The sequence below is a fragment of the Grus americana genome, chromosome 2 (assembly GCF_028858705.1).
Source record: "Grus americana isolate bGruAme1 chromosome 2, bGruAme1.mat, whole genome shotgun sequence".
Classification (NCBI taxonomy): Eukaryota; Metazoa; Chordata; class Aves; order Gruiformes; family Gruidae; genus Grus; species Grus americana.
In genome coordinates, this window is record NC_072853.1 from 159,396,058 (window position 1) to 159,416,912 (window position 20,855).

Genomic DNA, 20,855 nt, shown 5'->3' on the forward strand with positions numbered 1-20,855 from the left:
CGCATGAAGTTCAACAAGGCCAAGTGCAAGGTCCTGCACTTGGGTCGGTGCAATCCGAAGCACAACTATTGGCTGGGCGAGGAATGGATTGAAAGCAGCCCTGAGGAGAAGGACTTGGGGGTATTGATTGATGAGAAGCTCAACATGAGCTGGCAGCGTGCGCTTGCAGCCCAGAAAGCCAACCGTGTCCTGGGCTGCATCAAAAGAGGTGTGACCAGCAGGTCGAGGGAGGTGATCCTGCCCCTCTACTCCGCTCTCGTGAGACCCCACCTGCAGTACTGTGTCCAGCTCTGGGGGCCCCAGTACAGGAGAGACATGGAGCTGTTGGAGAGAGTCCAGAGGAGGCTATGAAGTTGATCAGAGGGCTGGAGCACCTCTGCTGTGAGGACAGGCTGAGAGAGTTAGGACTGTTCAGCCTGGAGAAGGCTCTGAGGAGATCTAATTTGCATTCCAACCCAAACCATTCTAAGTTCTGCAATGATCCTACATCGCTGAGGGCCACTCTTAGCCACTTACAGCTATCTGGAATTGGTCAGGGTCCTTCTTGCAGCAGCCAGGATTCTGGTTAGGAAACGTGGCTGAAGGAAAAGGAAAGTGTTGCAGCAACTACCAGTTGCAGCAGTGGCAGCCCTTGTGGGTGGGCACCTGTGCTGCAACAACTTGGGTGAAAAAACCTGGTGAGGGACATAAGGGGTATTGCCGAATGAACGCAGTGCCTGAAACAACTGTGCCCTTGTCTGGGAAAGGGAAGTGAAAACAGGGGAAGGTGGGAGTGACTGGGGGAGGGGTGGGGAGAATAAAAATGCTGGAAGGCCAAAGGTGAAACTGAATATGAAAGGAAGCAACAGCACCCTTCTAATGTTTATTTCTCTAAATATGAGGGGACTGCTGTTATGGATACAAAATAGTTTGTTCTTGGAAGCTCTGGACCTGAAAAGGCCCAATTAGAAGTACATATGTTGTCAGCTACGTTCTACCATGTAGTTCATTATGAGCTACACTTATCACCATTTGAGGATTTTCTTTTGATAATATGAGCGACACAAAGGACAAATATGTCGCTCTCCCAAGGAAAACTCTTCAAATGCTTCAAGACAACTATGATGAAACAAATGCGAACAAGAAAGCAGAACAGTGTGCCGTGACAAGTCATTGCCATTTCCAGGAGAGAGACAGGCAGGATGCACTGCAGGACTGAGAGGCATGATACAGATAGGACAGTCACATATCTCTTGCCGAAATGCCTGAGTAAAAACAAACAGACCTGTGTTAAGACAATGGAAGGTAAATATATCAGCAATATGCTAATTCAAATGGTCAGATTTTATAATTGCAATGTATTTTGAGAAACTTGACATGTTGGTTCTCAATTTTGCCTACAGTGTCTTTAGGCTCTGAGTAGAAGAGAGATGCTGCTGAGGTAAATCACCGAACTGTAAAAACTCTTTAATGTTTCTGATTTGGAAAAGATGGACCAAAATTTAAGAAAACGCTCAATTGTGCTGAAAAGACTGCCATGCCTCAAAAGAGCATAAAAGAGCTTATAAATGCACAGCTACTTTAAAAAAAAAAAAAAGGGGGGGGGGGAAGCACCAACCAACCTGCATCTGGATCTTCTCCCAGTCAGTTTCACTTAGTAGTATTTCTTTTCCTTCCGACTGCTGAAACACATCTCGACTTGCAGCTAGAGAAGAATCTATCTCAGAAAAAAATTCATCTAGGTTGATGTCGTAAGAGCTCAACAGTCGACTGCTGATCTGTTCAACCTGAAAAGAAAATCAACTGGAGTTACACAGGTATGTGGATGAATTGTGAGTGGTTGGACGAGTGGGCCTGATGAGTTGCGTGATCTACAGAATCTTGTTGCCATTTGCAGCTGGTGTCTGGTGCTGATTTTGAGGTTAAAAACATCAGGTCCCCAGACTCCACTGATGGACCATTATCCTTCAGAGAAAACCCAGGACTTTCATCACTGAGCTCTCCCAAGACAGATGTGCTGTTCGTAGCCCATGTGGGCGCAGCATGGAGGGAACAGCTGTGTTGGAGAAAGGAAGTGTAGAACTTGGCTGAGCGTTGGACATTTGATGGGAAACGAGTGCATCTGCTGTGGGGTTAAAGGCACAATAACCACTGAGAGAAGAACATCTCAGGCCTTGCCCTCAGACACAGACATTTTACGACCTACTGCCTTGAATGTTTCTGCATATTGCATGTAGGCCTAAGGTCATCGTAGCTGAAAGTGCTCAGCAGAATAAATACTCAAAAGGAATGAACACTTTTCTTAAACTGAATCATCTCCTTGAGCGCAATCCCATCTCACTGTGGCCGCTTCCTCTCATTGTTACCATGGTATCTGACACTTTTGTAGGGAGTCACGTATGTCTCAGACTTGGCTTTTGTGACAAAGTTTTAAGGGACATTTCAACACCTGTACCATGACTGTGCAAGTGAGTGAGAAGTTGACAGGAAACCAGGGAGCCATCTTTTCAGGGAGGATGGGATGGGAAGGGGGATGCGAGGTGGCAGAAGGGTTGTTGTCAAGGTTGGACAAGCCTGATGGTGCTCAAACACTTTTCTATTGTTTCATTTCACTTTTTTTGGTAGCTTTTCTCTACCAGGACGTGTGCTCCCTTACAACTGCTAAAGCGACCCTTTACAGCATGTATCAGGATAGGCAAAGTGAACTTTTCTAGACCCAAAGGAATCAAGAGCCCAAATCTCACAAAAAAAAAAAAAAACCCCCACAAAAACTATCTGAAAAGCTCACTTAACATTCTAAGATTTCATTTAAACTTTGAATTTCCTAAATTTCCTTCTAAAACTATAAAAAACCTCATCAGTTAATGTTTGGTTTGTTTTTTTTTTTTAAATTATATTCATATACTGTGCAAGTATGAAAGTGTTTTCCAGTGAAACACATAAATGTTTCTCAATAAAGACTTTAGAGACAAACATTGGAAGTGTCCAGGTAAGGGAAATGGTGAGAACCATCACATAAGGCAAGTTGTTTGCTTCTTGATGTTAGATTTGATCCTGTGTATTCTTTTTATTTTATGGTCTGATTCACTGCTACTAACACCAATTATGACTTACTGTATTTCTGAATGATCCCTAACACAACAGGATAGTGAAAGGATGTATCCATTTGTCAGTACAAACCAGATTTAGTTGCTGTGTTGGTTAATGCTGATGTACCAACTTAATGTAACTTAAAAAATAATCCTGAGACCCCCTTGTACAGTGTATGTATTTAAATCACAACGTGACAGGAAAAGCAGCAGCCCCTTCTGTACTCTGAGAGAATTTGGTACCTAGCAAAGAGCAGATGGATAATCTTCTGCTCCACTCATGACTGTTCACTGACAAGAAAAAAAAAATCTGATTCTGGCCCATGCAAACATGCACACTGACCTCCAGTGGTGTGTGTAAAACAAAAATAAACCCCCAAGAATCCCACCACAGGCCTCCTTCAATGTTTACACTTTGTGGTCTGCAAGCAAGCCCCAAGGATGACACTGTGGGCTTCCTGAATGAGACATGAAATACTAATACACTATGCTTTAATCAGGTTATGTCTTTAATATTTTAATGTGATTATGTATTTAATTAAGCAATAAGAGCCCTATAGTTTTATCTGAACTATAGGTTCTAGAACTGAATCTACTCCACATTGTAATTTTAACTGCTCTTACTGATTTCATTTTAAAATCTGACTTCAGGAAGAACAGGGTAAGATTACACCTAAACCTTATATAAATTCATGGTTTCTGTTTAACAACACGGTTGATCCATTTGAAAAGACGTTTGGTCCTGATTTATTCTTGGTCGTCATTTATATCTGTATCAAACTTGAACAGACCTAAACTGTTTTCATAAGAAAACTCAGGGGATGTAATAGAAAACTAGAGCAGCCGTGACAATGCTTTCCAGTAGCCTCTCTGGACCCAAAATGTGAGGAAAAGCAACCACATTTTAACTCTGCCTTTATCCAGTGTCCGTTTCTGTGAACGTGAGAGCAACACAGCTGGTCTGTGGTGAGTTTTGTGAGCTACACTGTGACTAGACAGGCTGCTGAGGAAAACTGACCAAGAAGGAGGGCTGAAAGCAGGAACAGAGCATGGCCAGGGCTGCACTAAGCAAGCAGTGCTTCCTCGGTCTGCGCCTGTGCTGCTTGTACCTTTTCCCCTCCATTTATTCCCTTGCACTTGTCTGTCTTTTCCCCATTTCACTAAGTGATCCTGAAAGTCCTCTTGTGAGCCTCCTTGAGCAGAAACTGTAACAAATAGAGAGGGAAACTCTTCTCCTGCCTGAGATGGTATCTTAGCAGCAGGGGAACTTAACAGATCACTATCTGCTTTGAGCTACTTCTGTATTTTCTGCAGAATGACCTGACCCAACCCATATCCATCAATCGGCAAAGTCTAAGGTTGGGAAGAAAAAAAAGTGTAACTGAAATTTACCCCCCAATTTATGCTCACTGGTGGATCAGTGTGAAGTCTCACTGTGAACTCTCACTGTGAATGGAAAGGAAATAACACTAACAAATTATGCAAAATGCTGAACATGTTTGAGGATTTAAATATTAAATCCTGCTGTTTTAATGCATAATACTGAATAACCTTTTTTCCCCAGAACAACTGAAATGGATTAATTGAGCTTCTTTCTGAAAATATCATATCTCTATATTTCATGTCTCTGGCTTCTTAAAATTTGAATAGAATGGCATAAACTGAGTATTTGAAATACTCCATCAGTATGCAAAACTACATCAGTCATCTGTACAGCAGCACAAGACTGACAAAATAAAATGATGAAACAAAGTACTGATGTGAACTTTGTCCACAGGGAAGCCTTTTTAAGTGATCCAATGTCAGCAAATTGCTTACTAATGTGTTGACTTATGGCAACCCTCAAAAGTAAAATGAAAAGGCTGGAATTTACAGCATATCAATGAATCAGTTGATAAGCTTTTACTGGTTTAATATCCTCCTAGTTTTGCTGCTTGGAGCCACTTCAAGTTAGCAACAGAATGTTTACCATCTCCATGTCATAAAGGAAGTCAAATGACTAAACAAATTCCAAGACCATTATACTGTTTGGTGAGATTTAAATTAAAATTGTTGGGAGAAATCATGTGGAGGGGGAAGGAGGAAACTAAAGTCAACTACATCATTTCACAATCACTTACCTCGCTTCCTAAACAATGGCAAGATTTTTAGCAAAGCTAGAGATAATGTAATGCATTTGAAAAGATTTAATTGCACCAATAAGACTATACCACACTTAAATGACATACAAAAGTGACATTTATAGGTAGGATCAAAGAAATTCACTACCTAACATGCTGAAGCAACACCCTACTTTCTGTGTACAGTAGTGCTAAGTAGCAGCCTACTTTGGTTTCAGTGACCTTTCTTATCTCCTTTGATCTAGATTACTAAAAATTTTAATGAAAGGTGTGAGAAGGGCTACTGTAGCACCCTGAAACAAGTAATACGTGTCCTTCCTCGTACTAATATTTCAGACCTTGGTTTTGATTTTGTGATATTTACTTAAGTGTATGAAACTTGACGGTTGACCTTTGTGATCCTTCCAGAGGAGGTAGGGTTATTAAAAATTCAATTGTGATGCTTTTTGATTATGCTAATGTTTAGTGAGTGACATTTTAAAAGCACAACACAAGTTTGAGAGGCAAAACTTATTTTAGAAAAGCTTTTTAGTATCTGGAAATGGATATCTCCTTGAAAAAAGAGTTATTTTCATTAACCAACACTTTATAAGAGCTAGCAGCAGGAAAAACTCATCTACAATTCCCACTTGAAAGCTGCTAAGAAAAATAAGTATATATCCTTTAATCATAATTGGTACTGAATTAATTTAAACCTGGCTAATCTATATAAGATGACTTTATAAATTTATTCTTAATAGAATGTGAAAAAGTAGTGCTCATTTTGTTCCCTGCAAAATCCTGAAGCGTTACCTGAGAGAAAGTTTCCATATATAGTCCACAGCATGAGGAAATCAATGTTAAATGAAGACCTTCCCATGGCTTATACCCATGTGATGAACCATGGGCAGTCTACCAGGCTGTTTCTCCCTCAAACAGGTATCTAAGATAGGGGCCCCAAAAACTAGCCCAGTGTAAGTATCTTGGTAGACTGCTACTGCAGCCATCTGAAGTTCAGCGAGAAAAATTTTAATACATGACACTCAGCTGCAGCTTTCAGCATACTTAGAAGCCACCTTCAACTTCCCTTTACTGAGACCCTGTTTATAGCTAAGCATAGTATCTTGAGCCCACAGAAAACTGACCACCTTATTGGGAAAGCGGCATATGACTGTTTCCCCAGCCTCCCATGAAGAAACATCTGAGTGTTTTTGTTAGTTCTCATTGTGCTACTTGAGGACAGGCACAATCCACTGAAGGATTCACTTCTTCCAAACTTCCCTGTTTGAACGCTTTCATGTGTAACATTAGCTTTCTTCAGTTACCACCATATTCATTTTCTGCATTACAGTGAAGGACTTTGCATTGGTTATAAAGGCAACCAGAAAGCTGTCTCAGTGTAAGGCTGAGAACAGTATTTCCTCTCTCTCCACTGTCACCACACAAGCAGAACAGCAGTACCAGTTTTGTTGCGGCAGTCTGCAAGACCACCTCTAGGGTACCAATCTCGCTATTGTACACAAATGCGTAATATAGCAAGGGAGAGTCTTTGCATCCAAAGCTCTCCTCTAACAGGATACAACCAAGTAAGCATCAGAAATAGTGACAGACGGTAACAAGCCTTTTTCTGCAAGCACTCTTCTGTTTAACTAAAGCAGATTAGTTTCTAGATTTTTTTTTTATTTTTTGTTCCTCAAGATTTGGAAAAAACCCCAAACAACTAATTTAAGCATTGGTTTAAACCTACCACTGATTTAGCTCACAACTTGGAAAGAGTATTCTCCCAGCTGCACGCACTAGCTACATTTAAATGGCTGTCTTGTGCAGCTTTGCTAATCTTTGTTAGCCAGGCTGCTCGGTAACCTGGGCTGGAAGATGGCAGCTTCCCTGGCTCCCTGAAGACGGTTCAGTAATTGCCGAGGATGTGTCAGAGCAGTTTTTGTGACTGAAAATCTGAGCTGGGCTAGCTGTTAGTAAACTGGGGGAAGACTGGAAGTTGCAAAGGAGGACTGGAGGACTGCACAGGGACTCTGCAGCAGCTGTGCGCTTAAAGGCAAGTAGGGTCATTGCAAAACGCTTGGATGTCATTTGGCCTCATTTGTGTGGGGTCAGGACCCCAATTTATTACAATCTGACTTGCATCTGAGCAGAAGTTAGAGAAGGGCAAAGCTATGGAATGGAACTATCCAGTTTAGTGTCCAGTAAGAGAATGACGACAGTGAAAAGAAGTTATGATTGTTTATGGCTTTACTTGTTTCTCCCCTTACTATAATCCCTTCGTATAATTCTATAGGAAAACAGATTACTATGATTTATCAGAAAGAGAAGGAAAATACAGAGCCTCACTGCCCAGGCAAAAGGCAGGCCTTAAAATTAAATATTTAAATTATTTTCCTTACTTCTACATTGTAAGAGGATGGAACGACCACACTAACAAAACAACCCACTGCCTCCACTGCTGCCTGCTTGATATGAATAAGAAGGAAGAAAGGATGAGGTAGGTAGCTGATATTCAGGAGTTTTGATTTAAGGGAGCTGAATCAGACCAAAGAAGCAAATGTGACATACCTTTTTCTCAAAGAATTGCTTCCTTAATTTGCTATCTTTAGGAGGCACTGTTCTTCTCAAGTTTTTATACCATTTTCTAACAATATAGCCCCTCCAGGAAGCTTGAATTCTGTAAGACACAATTTTGTTTAAGAGGAGGAAACTCAAATTTATATAATTTTACTATTTATAGGAAACAATTTTATGCATTTTTTAAACTTTTGTAGCGCATTCATTCTGTCTAATTTCTTCTTATGTTAAAATTTTAACATATTTGGAGCATTATTTAGGAATAAATATTGTCCAGTGAGAATACCTGTAGCAGAAGTAAGGCTTACCTAATAGCGCACTTTACTTTAAACAAGCGTGCCCCATCGTGTATTACTCTGGTCTGATACTGCTCTTTTCTACACATAGGACAAGACTTTTTCCCTGTAAATTTTTCAAAGGCTTTCAGGCATGACTGAAAAAATAATTGCAATTACTTACAATATATTTCATTGCATTGGAACAAAAGAAACAGAATAGATTACTGAATGTAAAAATTTATTCATCAATCCATGAACACTCTACAAGATGCATATTTTTATAATTAAAACGTTAAGAGAATTTTGTAAATCTCCATATAGTCGCACGAAATTTCATGAATTAAACTATTCCTGCTTAGTATACGAATGTTTAGCTCAGTTGCAAACTATGTTTTCCCATATGGTTTTAAAAAAGGTTATAAAATGGAATAAAGTGCTTTATCATGAAATAGCCTTAAATTCTATTTCTTACCATAAAAATCTGGAATCAAAATTACTTTTCAAGTTGATTACATTTAATTCGTTAAGATATTAACTTAAGTAGTTTAATTCAAATACTCCTGTATTATATGCTTGAATAGTTATATAAAAATGTACTCACTTTATGGAATACATGGGAACATGAAAGCAGCACCTGTTTTTCAAAGGGAAAAAAAAACACAAAACAACCAACCAAACTTGACTTGAAACCATTCTAAAAAGCTGAAAAGTAAGAAATGCTGACAAGAAAAATTCTGACAGCCTGAAAGGTCATCAGTTTCTTTCTGTTACTACGGCAATCTTTCTGGTGAAAATAAAAATTAGTCTTCTACAGAAATTACTTAATATATTACATCTGAAACCAATATGTGAATTTTGTGTTAACAACACATGGAGTGGCAGAAAGCAAAAAATGCCAAATGCTACTGACTGGAGGAAAAGATTATAAAATGAGTACTTAAATGAAAGCTGATTAATTTTTTCCCCTTTTCCCCATAGAGACGTTAAATTTCAAGAAGTGATATACATCAAATGCCGCATTTCACACATAAAAAAAACAAAAGAGAAAGTATGTTCACAGGCTACAAGAAAACTTCACCTTTATCTGACCTAAATTCCCACCAAATGCTGATGATCTCCATCCTGACAAAAGATAGAGTTGGACAAAAAAGGCAGTTGGCTCTTAGGGGAAGGAAAAACTGGGAAAGGAGTGAAAACCAGAACAAGTAGTGTGCACTATTGAGCTGGCAAACACAAAAGGATTAATGGCTAGCAGCCAGCTGAAGGGAAAGCTTTCAGATACAGTGGCTTTTTTTCCCTTGAGGGAGGAAAGCTAACGAAACACTGAGGACAAAAAGAATTCCAGAGGCATTTCCCTTTTTGTGCCAAATCTAAAGTAACCTTTTTAATGAGCACTGTCTTTTGCTCTCTCTTGTCAAGCTTTACACTTTCAGGGTAGGCAGAAAGCAGCAGAATGGTCTCTTGCCAGATCCATCCCACCTGTCTGTGGACAATCCTGCACCTTCAGTTAATGCTGCTCTAAAAGGAAGCAAAAGCACTGTATCTAAGGTTATTAAAAGACCTTAATTCAAATCACAGACTTGGCTGTAAAAAGTCATCAAGAAAAATTAAAAGGGGGAACAGGCAGAAAAAACCCACCCTAAAATGCACTGTGGAAAGAAACTTGCAAGCAGTTGAGATAATTCTTCTAATTACCATCATCACCTCTCTGAAGCAGCACTCCCTTCAATCAGTCACTTGTCCCTTTTGCTTAATATTTGCAAGATGATAGATGAGAGAATCTAATAAAGCATGATGTATTTATCTTATGCTACATGCATGCATTGAATAAAGCCAACAAAGTAAAATGCAAGCATTGCTTCAGATGACCTAAGGAAGTGACTGACTAGTATTAACAGCATACCTATCTCCATTTTTCAAATAAAAATAACTATTGAACTAACCTGCAATTAACAAAACTTGTGAGAAAACAAAATATATCTTAAATTGTATAATTAGTGAATATTTACCATTCCGATGAACGAAGGCTAGGACCATATCTAACAGGAGTGTAAATGAAGCAGAAAATAGTCTATATGTGCTTTGCAAGAACCGATAAAAAGGCTGATTACTGTCATAACTTCAGAGGTGAACAAACACTATCAACCTTTCTCTACCATGTCATGTCCAAAATACTTTCCGAGTTGGCCACTGATAGCTGGGTCCTGCTATTAAATGCTAAATGGTGTCTTGCAGTAAAGTCTTTCCTTCCTTTCTTCTTCTAGCTAAAGATTTTTAGCAGTAACTCTGGAAAAATTTTTTTAAAAAACAATTGTGCATCCACACAATTATACGGTTACACACGTACCTGATGTTGAAGTGCAAATTCTTCCCTGCATATTGCACAAGGCTGTATGGAGTCTCCATGCTGTATGGATCTCTGCTTTATTTTTACCCATTCTTCAGCAGTTAGTGGCAAGGAAGGAGGCTCAACCAGGCCTAATTTCTGAGCTGTAGACAATAAACATCATTAAATGACTAAATAAAACCCACTGGCAGATGCAGACAATGGATTTTCTTCATGTGAAATTAATTGATGATCCACTTGTTTAAAAATACTTTATGCAGACATTTCATATTCATCTATCATCAGACAAACCACTGGCAGGCAACATACTTCTTACTATTAATTAGCTATTCAGAAATTGTCAGAACTTCTTTTACATACAGGATTTACACAGGATTTTTTTTAACATGTAAACTTTTACTTGCCGAGTAATTTGAATTTATTTTGATACCTCTTCACAGTTATTAAGATGGAGATTATTAACTAAATATAACAATGCACAGTAATGTAATTTCAAATCATTGGTATAAAAAAATCTGTGTTAGAATTAATTTGTGAAGGTTTCTTCGACATTGCATTTTTGTATTCTTAAAATAAAAATGAATAAAGTGGTATAATAAAAAACAGTTGCTGGTGCAAAATACTGAAGTGTAACGGGACGGTGATGGATGCAAGAGAAATAAAGAGCATAAAGAAACACAGAGATGGTCACAAGACACCAATGATAATGTCACTGTGATAGCTGAGCTTGTCTATCTATCTCAGATGATAACTGCAAGGTGCCTTGCTGCATGTCCATGTGAAATCTCTACCTTCTCAAAGAAGGAATCAGGGAAAATACTTACAATACTTCCCCCCCTCACCCCCACAAATGGCAGATAAAGTCCAGTGTCAGTATCTCAGCAGTAAAAAAACCAGATGCTAGTAGGTACAGCAAAGAATAGATCTTTGTCATCTTTGAAGACCAGAGGAAGCAGCTTGTGTGGACTGACCAAAGTCAGTGCAGGAATGTCCAAGGTATGTGTAATAAACCAGCAACATGAGTCCATGATGAGGCCTCAATGGTATTCGCTAAAACCAGAGAGGAAGAGGACATGCAATAATTAGAATGCAAGCTGATGACACCTAGATGAGAGTTTGAGTTCTATATGGGAAAGAAAGGGTTAACACTTTTGTTCACACCAAAATCTTTCCAGAAACCAGACATTAATAAGCAGCACTTATTTGTTCTGTATAAGCTTTTAAAACTCCATCAGACAGATTGTGTATCCAAACCCACTACACTAGTTAGTGATGAAGAGAAAAGGAATCCTAACAAACCAAAGAATGGACTTTTAGTGATCCACTTGCTCAACTATCTGATTATTCTAGGATAGGATTTGTTAATTTTTGAGACAAAAATTCTGCTCCTGACCTCATCCATTTACAGATGTATATCGTTAATCATTTAAAATTTGCACAAAGCCCTTTGATCTTTTTAAAGAACTTTTGTGAGGTACTGAAGGAATTATAAGCAATACTTTCTTCCCTCTAATTGAACTATCTGCCTAACCTACTTTGACATCCTTCAAACGTAAATCAATTTGATTCCATATCTTAGAATGACAGGATGGCTTTCAGATTTCAAGCTGGGTCAGTTTGTGCTTTTGGAACTACATGGAAAGTGCTTTCTCTACATACGGTTTGGTTTACATGCACCCCACCTTGTTACTTTTATTACCCTTGTAAAGGCATCAAGTCAAAAGGTAAGCAATGCATGTAAACCTAAGTATCAAAAGAAAATTTGAATCAATGAATACCGTAGATTACATCAGTGGTCACATATGAACTGTCTTAGAGGCACGCTGTTGCGGTTCCTGGACCACAAGGTACCCAGACACAAATACAGCACCTCCACACGTGCGGGAGCTCACAGCTCCACCTGCAGGCTATGGGCTAGAATTCAAATCACTCTGTGTCAAGCAGCAAAGCGCATACATGTGTATTCACAGCACTGTAATTTCAGAATGTAAAATATACATTAACATAAAATAGCACTGTCTATCAATTTTGGTGCAGTAAAATGCTTTTATCTGGTGCTCTTGATGGTGAAAAATAATATGAGCTTTAAGAGAAATATGAGGGATCTTGCAACTTTTTAGAGTCTAAAAACTAGTTCAGAACATGTATTTTGCGTAAAGCTTAGGCATGAATTGCTGAAATTGGTAGCTGAGTCACAAGGAAGTTTTCCTAACCAGGAGTGCTTCCTCTCTTGACCATTCAACTCCTGAAGAGCGTATATCGCACAGATCAGTGTTTCCGCTACAAAAGAATCAAATTCTGAAATACACGATAAAAGTTTCAGTAAAAATACATCAAGTTTCATCTGACAGTAATACCTCAGAGTACCAGTGAGTGAGTAAGGAAACAAGATCCCGTTTTGATAGTCCAATATACACAAGTGATGGTCTTTATGATGAGAAAATGTGGATACACAGGCAGTGAACAAGATAGCAAACCAGTCACAGCATGAAAGACAGTATCACAACATAAAATTGCCTACCCTTGATTTTCTTCAAGCACTGTGGTCAGAGACTGTTTTAAGGAAGACAATGAGATGGTTTTGTGGAAAGCCTTTTGTATACCCCCGGGGTAAGAAAAACCACTTATTTAAAACTTTCACAAATGGATGATTAAAGCTGCCAAATAGGAGGAGATTGGTGGCAAAACCTAACTTCTAAATAATATAAACCAGATGAGATATTTGTGAGGGACAAGTTATACAGGTGTTTAGAAGGAAAGCTTTTATACAACAGAGTTGATGAAGGAAAACTGGCAGCAGAACATACAAGAAGGGATACATGGTGGAAGCAAAAGGCTCTATGAAGATATTCTCAAAGCAGCATTTCAAATACATACAAGCAATGAAAGCCTGCATTTACCACAGCTCAAGACATCCAAGAGGTTTCACCCTTATGCATCAAGTTTACAAGCCCAACCCATTTACTGACGCACCCATTTACGACCAACGGAGTAATTTATCCTAAAATGAACAATGGCAAAGTGATTACATACATTAACCTTTAAACTATTATTATTTGATTTTAGGATTCAAGTCCCTACTGAGAAAAATTTAATGATAGAGGCCTGTGAGATTTTGTTTGACTACCCACAAACTCAAGAAGAAAGAGTTGCATTAAATTACATTTTCAAAGTTTTTTCACAGCTCTAAGGTTTAAGCCACACAATTCTTATTAAGAAGAGAAAGCTTGACACAAGCATTTTTAAAATAACAAGACACTACTGGTGAAAATACTAATAAGCAAAACCCAGAAACAATTGTGATTTTTAAAAAAATCTTTCAGCACATTCTTTCGAATCACTTGCACGAGCATTCATATGGGACCTTTCAGTCAATGCTGTGATTTAAAGAGAAAATACTTTGTCTTTCTTATAATTGCAGAGAACATGCTCACACTTGGGCTGCATTTTTTCCACCACAACCTTTAGCTTCCATAATCACTCATTATTTATATTTGTGTTAACCCCAGTACCTCTCTGCTGTTCCCCCCACCCCCATCCTCTTTTCTTTCAAATTCCTCTTCAAAATGAGCCAAAGAAAAACCCTCCCATCTTCAGAACTATAACCATGTAAACACAGCAATAATCACCTTGTCCTACTACCTTTGTCCCATCCCTTGTTACACTCACTTGTTGCATATTATCTTAAGTTATCCTCTTAACCTCCAGCTGATTCCAAAAGGCAGATGCCTGTGCTTGTATGGAGCCTCATTGATTTACATGGCTCTCTTTAGAGCTGGGACTACTGTGACAGTTACTATAGCAAAGGCAACATGATCTTCAGAGAGGCCTAAGGGTATTTTTATGAACACGAATGAATACAACAATTATTAATGATGATGAAAGTTTATTATGCTTAAAACTGAAAATTGTGAAGCTGGAAGGTCCTTTAAGAAATGCCTAATCAAGACAACTGAAAGGATGGAGACAAGATGATGTTCATGGCAAGAATACTGTAGAAACCTTTAGAAAAGGGAAATACAAGACTGAAACTGAGAGTCGGGAAGCACCTTTGGACTCCTAGTCTGTTAAGATGCTCCCTGACTTTGGGTTTTTTTTTAAGCAATGTTGTCTGTCGCTGCTGTACAACTGTATTATTATAATACTATTTAAAAGTGAGTTTTCCTACCAGGCATCATTCCAAGTCCTCACATCTGTGACTTTTATCTTGTTGCATGTTTGCTTCTAAATTTGAAAAAGGTATTTAAGTACAGGTGTTAATTCTTCCCAGGTTTAGCCCCAGGATCATTGTAAAACCAAACCTTTTTAACTTTGAGTAAAGATGGGTATATATTAACAAAGAATACATTTAATGCAGCACTAGTAAATGTCTTTTTACTGAATAAGGAATAAAATAAACCATTTCAAATAGACTTAAAAAAAACAGCTTAATACTAAAACATTCCCCAAATAAATACAGTATCAAAATCACTATTAGCTTGAGAATATAAAGAAACTTATGACAGTCCATATACAAAACATATTAAAAAAAGTGTAAAAGACTTCCCACTGCTTAATGAAGAATTCTTCTTCATCAGGATGCAGTAGCTTCTTCATTTTTACCTTCATTGTCACAAGAATAATATTTTTAAATGCATTTCAGATATTAAAAGACATGTTCAAGTGACTGATGGCAATTCCATTGTTTACCTGATGGCCTAAGCTGCTGAATTTTGACAAATTTTAAAACAACAATTTATGCTGTTTAGCATTAAATTATCTTACTGAACAGAAAGCTTAGCTTCCTCATTTTAGTTTATTTTAAATAAAACTCAAAATTCACAAATCAGAATATAATGGTTTACCTAATGTTAGCTGTGGAGGACTGGGATCAAGAACATACTCCTTTTCTGCTTCTTCCTTGTTTTTGTAGAGAGTGCTCTTTTTTCTTAGTCCAGTATCTACTACTGCTTTGTTCACGTGTTTGTAAGTGTTCTTGATATTCCTTGTCCTTGACTTAAAAGGATCTGCTAATGAAAGATCCTGGAGCTGATGACTGTGTATTATATGATCCTGTAAAGCAACTGCAGAAACTGCTATCATCTCTCCTTTGGAGGAGCGGCCCTAAAAAAAAAAAAAAAAAAAAAAAAAAGCTTGAATAGTTATTGTTATAGATGATTTTAAAACATATATATTATACTAAATTAAAAGAAATTCTGCTCTTAGCCAATGTTTTCGACTTGTCAAAGGCTTTTATACACATGCAACTCCCATACTTGAAGCCTAACATACAATTACCATAATATGAAATTTTAGATTGATGTTTCTGACACATCCTAGTTTTAACATATAAAAAGTCAAATGAACTCTTTGATTTATCATTTATATTAAATAAAATAGCAGTAATTTTAAAGTTTTAATTACTGAGCCCGTAATTATTATATGCAATAAACTCATTATGGACTATAAAAGTTTGGCATGCCCAAACACATTTTTACTTCAATATAATTAAAAACAATCCCAAAGGCTAACCTTGCCTTCCAGAACACTGAATATAAACAAGAATATATTATTTTTATACAGGGAATGGGCTTATCTATCTATTCCTCCATTTGTCCCCACCCTTCTGCCTTATTTTAAAAGATGTGAAATCGTACCTTGTAAAAATCACGACGCTCCATTGATAATCTTTAGCTGGTTTTACAAGAGTCTTGTGGCTCTACAAACAGACAGAATAATATTTCTCAGCAGAAACAGCCTCATCTACAGCAGAAGAGAAATCTACAATTTCACTTTTCTCCTAGGCCTACCATCAGAGACAACTGAACGTGTCTTCTGGGCACAGAAGTTAACTCCGGATCCATAAACCACCAACGGTGCTCTCTCCCGTCAGCCTCAGCGGACTGCCCATAACATACACAGAATGCCTTCAAAATGAATGGCAGTAATCACAAATTTCAAGCTGACCCGAGTTAAAAATATGGCGGTAGCAATAAACCCCACTGAACTGTTCTGCCAGGTTCGTTTACGGTAGACAAGGGTGACGTTAGCAACCCCTTTGTGGCCAAAGCTGCCCCACTGCGATCTCAACGTTCTCAGGGGCCCAGCAGGAAAACCTGCGGCCTGGCTCGGTAGCAAAGGCGGGCAGAGGGTGAGGGGGCAACCTTTACAGCTGGCTGCGGCAAACAGGCGCCACTGCTTACCCTGCCGTTCAGCTCAGCGTGTAGTTGTTCCTCCTGCTACCACAGCCAAGGCTCAAGACCGCCTTCCACCTCTGGGTGACCGGCAGCGCTGTCACCGCCACAGCCCCTCACACGGACCCTGTACCCGGGCGGGATGCGGGCGTCACACCCTGCCAGCCAGGCCACCTCACGGCACCGCCGACCCTTCTCCTGGCCTTGCACCAGCGCCCTGCCTGTGGCCTTGCTGCTCTTTTTGCCCTGTCGTACCGTTTTTACCGCACGGACCCGGCCTCCCCGCCCGGCCTCCGCGCCCTGCAACAGCCCCTCCGCACCAACGGCCGCCCCGCGCACCGGCGCGCACCCTCTCGCGGCAGGGGCCGCGTTGCCAAGCAACGCAGCTCCCCGGCGTGGCAACGGCGGCCCAAGCTGCTGCGCAGGCGTGGTGGGCGCGCGGGAAACGTGCCGGCCGGGAAACGTGTTTCTCCTCTCCTCAGAGAGCTGTGGGCTCAGCCAGCCCGGCCCCGGCCCCAGCCCCAAGGGTGATCGTAGGGACGTCGCTGCGAATGGCTTGTTGCTTATTTTCCCCCAACACCGAAACTGCACACTTTTCCGTATCTCATCCTCACTAGTGTTTTCCCCTTTAGCTCCTGCGTCTGTGTTGTAACATAGGGGTTGGTAGTGCACATTAATGGCAGCCCTCCGCGTGCATTTTGATTTGCAGGCTATTTTGTACTCTGCATTTTTCAATGTTTAATGTGTATTTTTAACTTCAGAGCAGTTTTTAATCTGGCAGGCGGTAAGATGAGAGGGAGACCCTGTGATCATCATACATGGAAGGACTTCCCTCAGCAGTGGCCTTTCAGCAGAGCTCTCCAGCTTCTCAAAACTTCGCAGCGATGGTCGCAGGGATGCAGTCTTCAGCCCATTGGCTCTAGTAGCCTCCGTGGTTAGTGATGAACACTGAGTCACTGTGCTGCATTAATGCCAGTTGGCTGTGGATCTGTGATCCGCTGGGGATCAGTTCAGTCATGGGTGGCTCTGGCCTGAATAACACCTTTAAGGTGATTGTTTCAGGAGGGACTGCATCTCCTCCTAAGCATGGGGGGGGGGTGTGTGTTTACATTTCCCCCTCCATTTAGCAAAGTCAGGGTGGCCCATTTGAAGTTACGCACTATTGGCTTTAAATTTTAAGGGAAGCTACATGCCTGCCATTCTGGGTCATCTGTGGGTTTGGCAATTCTATAGAGTCACCATTATTAAAAAATCATTTCTATACAAAGAGAACAGATGAATGGTATCCATATGGATCAAACCAAAGATCCTTGTCACCTGGTGTCCCATCTTTGTTGGTGGCAAAAGAGTGGATGGCGTGGGGACACTAAGATCGGGGTTAGCGTGCAGCGGCAGCTCCTTCAGGGACTTTCCAGGCTCAGAGCGTGGCTTCCTGAGCCAGAAGCACTGCCCTGTTTTTAATAACCGCTGATGTGTTTCTTAAAGATCCAGAACTGTACAAAGGTGCGTTTAGTCCCCAGTAGGAGTGTAGGCTTCCTCTGGCCATTCTCCTGGTTGTTCTCACTTGGTGGCCCCTTATCTCCCAAGTGGAGCATAGGTACAGATGCTGCCTCAAGTCCAGGTGTGCTATTTCTTTAATCTTTTGGGATTAAATAGTTGTCAGAGCCCTTCTCTGTTTGCGAGATTCGTTTTCTTGTGGAACTGACATTTTCTGAGCAGAAGCAGTGAGAATGTCCTGAGAGTAATCCTTCGAGCAGCATATAAATGGAGTGATTAAGCCACTGGATGCACTTCTTCTCTGTAATTATAAGTAATTACTTTAAAGTCAAATCTGCAAATGAGAATACCTCTGTGTACTGCAGGGGAAGATGTAGAAAGCAACTGATGTGGCTATCTTTAAAATGACATGAAATCACCAATTTTTTCTAAAGACAGGAATAAAAAGGTAAAATAATGGTTTTTAAAGTGAACTTGAAAGTTTGCCTGACACCAAACCTGACTCACTAATACTGTAGAGGGATATTTTACAATATAAACTTCTAAAGATTTTTAGTAATAAATTTTAATTAGTGAATAAAGTAGAAAACTGCTAAAGTTTAAATGAAAGTGTAAATGCTGTAATATTTGCAAAAATAAATGCATCGATGTGTAGAAAAATCATTAGTATGTATTGAATACAAAGATACTGAAAAATATGTCGTTGATACAGCTATTTCGTTTCACTGTTTTATACTTGAACTTGGTCCAGCCTTCTTATGTCTTTTCAGTGTTGCATTACTTTTAAAAAAACATAAAATCCTTGACTGAGTTTCTTAAAGTTGCTAATAAGCTTCTTTTAAAATAATGTTTGCCTTCTCTTCCATTTCTGTCATGCCTCATTAAGGTGATCCTATACACATGTATGCTTAATTAAGGCTTTTCATTAAAATAAGCCTTTAATCCAAAGGTGCTGGGCCTTAATTGAAACTTAGAGAAGATTAGTGTCGTCTCTTATTTTAGTTTTCACTTTTACTGTACTTCCTACTGCTTCTGAACTAAAATGTCTGCATGAGCCTTAGCTGATACATGGTCAGGAAGAAATTAAAATTCATACTGCAGTCTTCTGGAGAGTAACATGCCTCAGTAATTGCCATTTCTTATGAAGTGCCACATTTTACCGAGAGCCTCTACTTCAAATGCAAAGGTTGCTTTAAACACTCCAAGGACATTAACATAATGAACACACTGCTTGTCTTGAAGGTGGCTAATAAGTGACTAATGACACGTGGTTTTATCCACGTGTATAATTTTGAAATGTTAATTGTGTGTTTAAATAGTGCTGAAATCATGGATTTGTCTGGAATGGTTGAGTTTTACAGAATTCTTTTCAGGAAGATTTGGAAAAAATGGGAATTTTAGCCACAGGTCAACAGTACTCAGCTAAGGTACCACATGGTGTAGTAAGTTTTAAAGCTTTTTTTAAAAAGTAAAACACGGATCCAACAGCTTCTGGTCTTCTGGAACAAAATGCACTAGTGGAAGAGCCAGACATTTTCTTGTAGAGTTGCAACTGAGTGTGGTACTGCTAATTAGCGAAGGCAGGTGGCCTGCTGCCATCAATGGGAGGAGAATAATTTTTCAGGAAGAGCTGATGAATTGTGTGGGTTGAATAAATTTGATACAGAAACAGCAATGCTAGGGCAAAGGTTTGAAGTAAACTTTCTAGTACAGTGATTGTAATGACCCACTGAACCTGGGTCTTCATACTATGATATTGTCTGTAATATGTTTTTACACTTGTTAAGGAGTGTAATAAAAATATTTAGTATATTTGAAAGGAATGTCGTACTTTTTTGAAAGTTACTTGAAATTGATCATTTGAATAGTGTTTTTAAAAGAACATGTTATAAAAATGTATTTTTACATAATGAGTAAAGCCTGTGTTGTAAACAGCAAGAACGGTGAGTGCTGTACATTTTGTAAGCTTATCCCTGGAAGGGTTCTTACGTAGTATTGTTACAGTGATGTCAGGCTGTGTTATTGTCTCCAAACCAAGCTCCAGGGTGTGGACAGTGAATAGGATGGGGAATGACCTTTGCATGTGTAAAGATACAGGAAATAAGGACATTTGTGCTGCTGAAAGTATACAAGCTAATAATTCTTCTAAGAATCAAGTGCACTGCTGTCATAAATGATGAGAGCTGAGTCTGAATGCGTTAACAAGGAATTCCAGCTTGAAATACTTCTGCTGGCTGAGGAAGGCAGGTTTTGGCAAATCTACACATGTGAGCCATGCCTTTGACTCAGCAAGGAACACCGTGTTGCAGAGCTTTGTAGTTGCCCAGTTAAAGGTTTTTTTAAGAGAACTGAGTCAGACATCCTTAATTATAAAAATACAGTGTCTGTCTGCTCTTTCTTCTCAGAAGTTTGAGAATGTTTTACCTCGTTTACTATTTGTACTATATATTAAATATATATATGTTCATCTGTATGTGTACACACGCATACTATGTTTTTTTCATTGTTGTGCTGTTTGTTTACTTTTTGCATTTTCTGTTGGTTTCTGCTAACTTTCAGGCATGTGCATCCATCTCAATAGAAAAGCCACATAGTTTTAGTTTGTAAGAGCAGTAGAGATGTTATTAGGTCCCGTTTAAAGCCCTTTCAGGTCAGTGAAAAGGCTGTCACCGGTTTATAGTTGAATTCAAAATCTGCTCTGTTAAGTAAATACTTCCTTCCCAGGGAGGAAAAGCTTAATTTAAGGGGAAAACCAAAATACCTGGTTTGCAATATTTCTGATGCCTGTGTATTAACTGTGTATGGTACTAGGTTGT

The 20,855-nt window shown here is 39.3% G+C and overlaps 1 protein-coding gene across 2 annotated transcripts; it reads right to left on the reverse strand.

The window, feature by feature from the left end:
- Positions 1 to 849: 849 nt before the first annotated feature.
- On the reverse strand, positions 850 to 16,899 carry RNF32 (ring finger protein 32). 2 transcript variants are annotated; one of them, XM_054818499.1, is made up of 8 exons: positions 16,798 to 16,899; positions 16,006 to 16,067; positions 15,214 to 15,472; positions 10,370 to 10,512; positions 8,053 to 8,177; positions 7,736 to 7,844; positions 1,602 to 1,766; positions 850 to 1,244 (listed from the first exon to the last, which is right to left on the reverse strand). In XM_054818499.1, the coding sequence occupies exons 2-8, from the start codon at positions 16,027 to 16,029 to the stop codon at positions 1,005 to 1,007; spliced, it is 1,065 nt and encodes a 354-aa protein (XP_054674474.1). In that variant the 5' UTR covers positions 16,030 to 16,067; positions 16,798 to 16,899; the 3' UTR covers positions 850 to 1,004. The 2 variants fall into 2 exon arrangements, with proteins under 2 accessions (XP_054674474.1, XP_054674475.1); XM_054818500.1 differs by lacking the exon at positions 16,798 to 16,899 and adding an exon at positions 16,159 to 16,276.
- Between the last annotated feature and the right edge of the window lie 3,956 nt (positions 16,900 to 20,855).